The 7,947-nt window shown below is 36.0% G+C and overlaps 1 protein-coding gene across 2 annotated transcripts; it reads right to left on the bottom strand.

Moving 5' to 3' along the window:
- Nucleotides 1-297: 297 nt before the first annotated feature.
- On the bottom strand, nucleotides 298-5,875 carry LOC104084497 (uncharacterized). 2 transcript variants are annotated; one of them, XM_009588379.3, is made up of 4 exons: nucleotides 5,556-5,875; nucleotides 3,821-4,056; nucleotides 2,704-3,499; nucleotides 298-2,579 (listed from the first exon to the last, which is right to left on the bottom strand). In XM_009588379.3, exons 2-4 carry the CDS (start codon nucleotides 4,052-4,054, stop codon nucleotides 601-603), a joined length of 3,009 nt encoding a protein of 1,002 aa, XP_009586674.1. In that variant the 5' UTR covers nucleotides 4,055-4,056; nucleotides 5,556-5,875; the 3' UTR covers nucleotides 298-600. The 2 variants fall into 2 exon arrangements, with proteins under 2 accessions (XP_009586674.1, XP_070044146.1); XM_070188045.1 differs by lacking the exon at nucleotides 3,821-4,056.
- Nucleotides 5,876-7,947: the final 2,072 nt, after the last annotated feature.

The raw sequence follows: 7,947 nt of genomic DNA, 5'->3' as shown, positions 1-7,947 counted from the left end.
TATGCAAAAGCCGAATCAAAGAGGAACGGAGAGAGAAATATCTATACGGAGAAGAAAAATAGAGAAGAATGAAGCCTTAAATCGGTAAGATTGAAGTCTTGTATATACTAATGTAATTAATCAATAACCTCTATATGAGGGGTAAATAAGTTTTAAAATTCCTTAATAGAATAGCCGGTCCAAACCCTTCGATAGAAGGTTCAGACAGACCCACTACCTTTCCTAAAGAATATATGTTAATGCTATCTATATATACTTGTGCTAAATATGCATGCATTGTCACAAACGAGGAAAGAATGCAGCTTGATATTCTGCAAACACTTGCTTAAAGATCTCATATTCTCCTCAGCTTAGCGGCAGGAAATAAACATATCCCAAAGGAATGCTGTATAAATCCACAAGAAATTACACCAGCACTGTCCCAGAATATGAAAGTCAGTAAACCAATGGAAGATATATCAACAATGGGGGGCTACAAAGACATGTACACAGATAATCCCCATGGCTAACAACTTCATACCTGAATTTCATGAAGTCTCTAATCTGTCATCTCAATCTCTATAAATGATGAATTGATAAATTACATCCTCATTCCCATATTCAAATTAATGGGAGAGGAGGAGGATTACCTGCAGGGCATCTTTGCCTGCGAGGGCGTCTAGTTGTTTTCCCCCACCCTGTTAGGCTTTTATCCTCCAAACTGCCTTCCCTATTATTAAGTTGGTGCAGTAGAGGAGGGTTTATTGGGGTCAACACAGTGTCCGGGGCGATGGTCTCGATCACTGTTCTCCGACTTCTTCCGTTTCTGGTGCCAGTCCTCCTTGTCAACCCTGCGTTCCAAGGATGCCCTGTAGCTCTCATCAACCCTCCAAATGTCTGAATATCTTCCGTCACCTCGTGCCTCGATAAGGAAACCAGACCAGGAAGTATATCTCTCTGGAAATCCCTACGCTGCCGTCCCCTCCTAGCACGCCCTCTTCGGGTTCGATTTGTTAGTGTAGTGGCTCTTGCGTCTTCCAAACTTTGGACTTCGGGAACAAAAGGCTTTGGCATGTAGTCTTCTTCCTTGGTCTCCGTCAGTTGTAATGTCATTGCCTCAAAGTAATCTATTTCCTTGGTTGAACGTGCAATGCTCGCGCCATCCTTGCCTATTGTCCGTCTTTCAGGCCTGTTCTCAAGTTTATCAGCACAAGAAGATATTACATCGACAAACCAATGTAAGGATGCCAAAGGATCATCGGACGGATCATTGCAGGCTTCCTCCATGCGAATGCACTGACTGGATGATGAGATGGCAACAATTGCTTCTGCTGCAATCCTGACAACCTCTTCCCGTCTTTGCTCAGATTTGTCTTCAGGAAATCGGGAAGATTCCTCGTGTTGCGTGTCACCTTCTTCAGTCACATTAGTTTCATCAGCTTCCAAAACAACGGGGGCTTCCAGATCTATCTCCAGAACAGCCTTCACATTGACATTATTGCTTTCAATAGAGAAAGGATCTTCATCTTCAGTAATACACGAGTTCAAATCGAAGCAATTTCTAATACTTTTAGCTTTCGTCTCCATCACCTTCTCAAAAACAACTGGTTTGACAGCAGCCGGTTTCTCAGGCTCAGTTACAGAAAGGTCACAAGGCATGTTAATGTCAATCACCATATTCCTCCGTTCATGTCTAAAATTTTCTCCCTCAGGTGAAGACTGAAGAGTAACAGAAGTGGAAACAAGCGAAGATGATTCATTATTGGAAGCCAAGGAATTCACACGAATTGGAACCCCAAGAATATTTCTGACATTTTGGGTCTCTCGATTCTCTTTTGTGGCCCTCATATTGCAATCTTCAAGGGATGAAGCATTTTTCGACGTGTTAGTCTGGCAAAAAGGTGGGCTTGCGTAGGCTTGTTTAGCTTTAAGCCATGGAAACCCTGATAGAGGGTCTTGAAGCTCTTTTTTCCCATCAACCAACACAATATCACACCTTGATGCTCCCTCATTTACTGAACTCTCAGATGGCAGATTCAAATCGAAACCTTTTTCAGATATTGAGTCCATTTTATTGGTGCTATTGAGAAATTTCTGAAATCCATTAATAGAAGTTCGCTCAGATGTCATATTTTCAACCTTAGCACGGTTAGCAACTGACGGGAAGCCAACTGGCGATTCTTTGGAAGCCGAAGAGGAACCGTGGTCAAACCTGTTCCAGATCGGTTGATCACTAGCTAAATCTGGAATCAACCTAGAACTATCATTGATTCGCCATTTGTCTCCAAAAATGTCATGGCTCTGAGATGCCTGTGGACTCTGAGTAATGTTACCACTGGGTTTCCCCCAAGAACAGACAGTGTGTGACCATGGATTGGCTAATTCCGACGAATTAGCAAATGGATGTTCACGGTTTATATGAAATGTCTCTAAACTATGCAGTGCTCTCTGTTTCCAAAGGTCATCTCTTGTAGGGTGAAGTGGATGGATTCCAGTAGGTCGATAAGCCTTGTTAAACATTACCTGTGCTGGATTGGAAAGTGTAGGTAGCTTGTCTTGTTCAAGATTCTGAGGTACTGGTGCCAAGCCTTTGACGTTACCTACAAAGGAAGTAAACACCTCACATAATATTACGAAAAAGTCCACGAAAGGAGGAAGCTCTAACATAATCCTAAACTCTGTCAAACTCAACCACAAGGAAAAAACTTATAAAGGTATTATTACCAGTTACATAAGCAGAAGATAACCACTCCCTCTCTTTGCCTTTACTGTCAACATCTAGGCTATTTAAGGACCCATTAGTGGAATCTCTTGGAAAAGCCACAAATGCTGGATTTGATTTAGCAGAAGCATTTAGGCCTCTACTCTCTCTATGATTGTTACCATAACTGAGAAAATCAACAGGTGATGGAGTTGCTTCTTCAAACTGAGCTGGTTCATTGAGATCAGCCAACTCAATTGAGCTTCTTAAACATGTATTGGAAGTTAAGGTACTTTTTCCGCAATTACTCTTTGCAGCAGCACCATCACCAAGAAACAATCTTGTACTATTCTCTTGGGCGACTCTGTAGTTTCCATTAACTCGATAACTTGGATCGAAAGATCCAACATTAACCCGCAACTGCTCGCTGTTATCTGCATCAGTGTACTCATCAGCTGGAAGTTCAAGATTAAACAACTTTTTCCGAACCTTTGAGGGTCTCTCCGAAACTTCACATATATTTGAAGAACAACCATTTTGCATTTGGCATTGATCAAACTGTCCGCCATTCCCTTTTGGAAAACTCAAGGGTGAATTGACAACTTCTGTAACCGATTTAGATGGTCTAGCACAACCAGAATTTGGCGAGGGGAAGCTGGTAATATGCCATTTCCGAGCATCTTCAGATGGTATTTGAGATCCTAGGAGGCTTGACGAAGAGGAGGGATCCATTGATGTCCGAAGTTTGTGCAGTTCTTCCCTTTTAATTTCATGCATCATGTCCCTCTGAATTCTGTAAAGGCGATGCAGTTCCACCACCTACAAGCAAAGTTTTGCAAAAATAAACTTCGGCAGTACCAGTGGACATGATTCCAAAAAAAAAGGGGGGGGGGGGGGGGGCGCGCAATGACTACTTTTGTGCAGAAACATGCCGTAGGTAACAACTAAAGGAGAATGAGAATACAACCGGTCTCACTGTTAGCTCCAGATGTAGAATTAAACTCCTTTTTGAAAAAAGAATTCAAAGAATCACCAGATGTAGAACCAAACTTAACACTAAAGATTCCTTTTTTGATTAAAAACAACTAAAGTTCTTCTGATTATTAGAAAACTAAAGATCGACAACTAGAATCAAATTACCTGATTCTTGAATATGGACTCGTGTTCAAGTATTTTCTGCTTTAGGACATCCTTATTATATCCTGGATATGCGTCCGTTTTTGTCCTCGACACGAAACCATTATAATATTGTCCATTTGTGAAGGTCTTATCTCCGTAAAATAGAGGCCAAATACTACTGTTAGAATCCTCACTAAGGTCCCTCATGGAATAATGACTTGGCAAGTAGCCTTTATTATGCACTTGTGTTCCCATTCCTGCCAACAGCAGAAAACATAAGGACTTCAATGAAACCAAGCTGTTCACTGATTATGATGTTTATTACCTAAAACTTTGAAATGATCTATTTTGTTTATCTTCAGGTTTCTTCGGTAGATATCAGTCCGAATTAGCTAAGAGACCCATTAATGGAATTTAAAAAGTTTGAAAAGACAGCCTAAAGGAAATAAGATGCAAGACATTAAAATCCTATATATGTACACATGCACGCACAACGAACCAAAAACCTTACAACAAACACCAACGGCATAAAACTTTATTAAGGCATTCCATAAAAGAATGTATGTTAATATTGAGAGAGCAAAAAAAACTATAATATTCAGATTGCTTCATGTTACTATATCTTTTCCACAAGGATCTAAGAAGCAGAGTATCATCCGTATCGGCATGCAGCATAACTGCAATATATACAGAATTGATGGGGACAGAAAGAAGAGGGCATATGTTAACTGGCTTAATATACAATATATGTGAGGATTACTTCACATTCAACATATGCTATTAACGGCAGAAATGAAATACAACTCTCACATAGCTTTTAAGTTCCAACTTCTGTGCCTAAAAGCTATGGGTATATGTAACATATGACTAACCTCGGCTACCATGCTTAAAATTTAACCGTAGTAAATTTTATCTATAACAACTTCAATATCGAAAAAGAGAAGTGGAAAACTATATTAGTACATTGATAGCACAGCACATTTCTATGTCAGAAACACTGAAATCAAAACTCTCTAAAACAAACAACTACTCCTCAGTCCCAAACCCCCTAACTCCAATTACTGGATTTTCATAGCCTAACAGAGACACACAATCTTTGATTAGCTAATGGATTGGATGGTTTAAGAAGTCGACCATTTTCGTTTTACTTTATAGCTTGGCTAGAAAATCCTTATGATAGGTACTGCAGAATGAATCAAACTGTGGTCACAGGGATCAGATAATCGAAAAATGATGTCAACATTAATTCGTCAAGTTAAAGCCTACAGCCGAAACAAAAAATTAGGAAGGTACGTTTACATTTAATGCCTAATCAATTAAGCAACAATACAACAATTTACCAAAATAAGTCCAGAGGCATTTGGCTAAAGCTTAGTGATTAGCACCAATAAATGAATTGAAAGCTCGCATGCTACAATTCCAAGAAAAACTACTTTATAAGCAAGGAAAATTGCTATCTTTGTCCATTGAGAAGTTTCAAAACGAGCGGATTCTTCTTTTTTTAATTTAAATAGAAGCTAAAAGAGCCCATTATAAGAAGGATCACTTATAAAATCCAAGAACTTAATCAAATTCACAGCCTACTGTACATAATATAGTAAAAGTGTGTAAACTCAATTTCAAGAATGACAACCCATAATTTTATAAACAAATTGTTTAAAATATTTACTACATGAATAAAACAAAAACAGAAATCCTATGTTTCTTGGAGTTAAAGTCAAATATGAATAAATCAAAAGTAGTAAGAAGATTATACCTTTAGACCCACATCATGGAACGACCTCTTTATCAAGAATAATGGAGAATTGATACTGGAGATTAATAATAATATTATTATTATTATGAAGTGAATAAAAGGAAAGAGCAAAGTGGGAACACCATTGAAGAAGTTGGGGCAGATCCTAATGAAACTGAACAAAAGATTGGAGATTTTGATCTTCTGCTGTTGGGGCCACTGAGTTCTTTTATTTTTTAGAAAGAGAAAGAGCTTCTTCTGAAGTGTAAACTATTTTCTGAGTAGAGAGAGAAAAAGAAAGAGAGAGATCCTAGGCTAGATAAGAAATCTTCTTTCTGAGTTCTCACAACAATAACAAACGACCCTTCTAAACAACACTGACATGAAATTTGTCAACATCCGGTCCGGTCCGGTCCGGTCCGCTCCCTTTTTTATTCTCTGCTTTTTCTTCACTTTTATCTCTCACCATTTCATTTCTTTCTGATTTTTATTTTATACTCCTTTCGGTTCACTTTATTTGATTTTTTGATATTTTTTTATGGTCTATAATATTTCATTATTTTTTTAAAATTATCTTCAAAATAAAGAGTCTAAGAGTATTTGTTATATTTTAAATAAATAAATTAAAATTAATACAGTCAATTTCATTATTAATTAATGGTGACTTTTTAAATATATGTGAAAATAAAAAGAATGTGTGTTGGTTTTTGGGGAAATGAAAAGAACATGGGCATTTCTAGATTCTCTCCTGCCTCCCTTGCTTTTGTACAGAAAATTGTCCATCTGTCCAATTGTATAACTGTTACTCCATTTATCCTGCCTTTCTAACTAAATTGAATTTGTCTTTCTATTCTTTTTATTTAGAATGTGATATTAATAACTTAATAATATCAGTAATAATAGATGGAAAGTATTTAACGTATAGCTAAAAGGTTAATTTTGTAGAAAGAAAGTAAATCAATATTTAACATTTGAAAAGTTTAATAAATTTGAATTTCTGAAGGTTGTATAGATATAAAATGGTGCACTAGATGTAAGAGTTGTTTTATAAATTTGGATACAAAGAATATATCATTTCAACTTGACTATTATAAGTTAATGCTAGATTGCTAGTGCAGTTTGATTTTGAAAAATTTCTTGCGGAAGTTAGTAACTTAACATGTGAACCGGACCAAAAATAATAATAATAATAATAATAATAATAATAAACTTTATGAATAAGTTTGTCACAAAAAAATGAGATTTGTTATCGCTAAGGGTTATAATGGGATAGATAGAACATCTTCAACCTTAATAAGAGCTTTTAGGTTTGAGCCCGATAATAAAAAAAATTATTAATAGGATCGCTTCCTCTTTGTTCAACGCGAACTCGAATTAGTCGGGACCTCGAAACAAGTACTGAACACCTAATAAAAATAAGAAAATAATTTTTTTAGTATGTTACTCGGTACAATAAATACTCTTTGATGATATTAATGTTGTAATTAACTTATTTATTTTCTTCGAGTATTTATAGTTGAATTTCATGAAATTTACAATCTTCTATGTTGCTAGTTATTAATACCAATATAAGTAGTACTATTAATGGGGTCGCAGCTTTCCATTTTACAAATTCTTTTTTGTCAAAAATGGATAGTAGATGATACCCATACAATGCTAGAGAATCAAGACATCAGACAAAGGATGGGACCCACTGACATTGACAAGGTTTTCTTTTCATTTACTTTTGGGGCTTAAAATTTTGCTAAATTGCCCTCGGAATTTAGTAATTTACGGAAGTTTGGAAAGAGGATTTGATGCTTCCTTCTGATATTCCTTTGATTGGCTGATACTGCATAAGCTATGCGTTGTCACAGAACTTGTTTTTTAGGGGGTGCGGCCGTACAATGTAATAAAAACCATTTACAAGGTTGTACCTAAAAAAATACTAATATATAACCTAACGATCGAATCTAGTAGTTTTGATCCAAATTCTTTATTTGTCTTATGAAATTTATTGAATTTATATTAATTATTAATTTAAAATTCAGTAACTTAAAAGGATTAGAACTCCGAATTCATAACTTTCAAATCATGGCTCCGCCTCTGTAGTGATATCATTGAACAATGTTTAAGTTAAACGTAACAGATATTTAAATTTTGAAGCTAAAAAAATAAAATAATTGTCGTATTTGGACGCCGTACAAAAACAATTGTGAAATTTGAATATTTGAGAAACTTACTTGAAATACATTTTCAAATAATTACTTCAAACATTTCACTTAAAAATAATATTTCGCTCGAAACCAAAAATTTTATGGCCAAACTATTTACTTGAAAATAATTATTTCAATGTTCGAAATATTGAAATAAATAGTTTCATGGCCAAACGAGATAGTGAAGTTCACAGTTGGTAGGAAAGTAGAAAATTGTA

Source organism: Nicotiana tomentosiformis, chromosome 11 (genome assembly GCF_000390325.3).
Source record: "Nicotiana tomentosiformis chromosome 11, ASM39032v3, whole genome shotgun sequence".
Classification (NCBI taxonomy): domain Eukaryota; kingdom Viridiplantae; phylum Streptophyta; class Magnoliopsida; order Solanales; family Solanaceae; genus Nicotiana; species Nicotiana tomentosiformis.
Note: the sequence above shows the minus strand (reverse complement) of the source record. Positions and strands in the feature narration are given on the sequence as shown.

Coding starts and splice junctions, on each gene's coding strand:
- LOC104084497 (XM_009588379.3), bottom strand. CDS start 4,054: ATGGGAACACAAGTGCATAATAAAGGCTACTTGCCAAGTCATTATTCC. Junction 3,500..3,820: donor AGTCCATATTCAAGAATCAG/GTAATTTGATTC, acceptor CTTTGCTTGTAG/GTGGTGGAACTGCATCGCCT. Junction 2,580..2,703: donor ATCTTCTGCTTATGTAACTG/GTAATAATACCT, acceptor CTTCCTTTGTAG/GTAACGTCAAAGGCTTGGCA.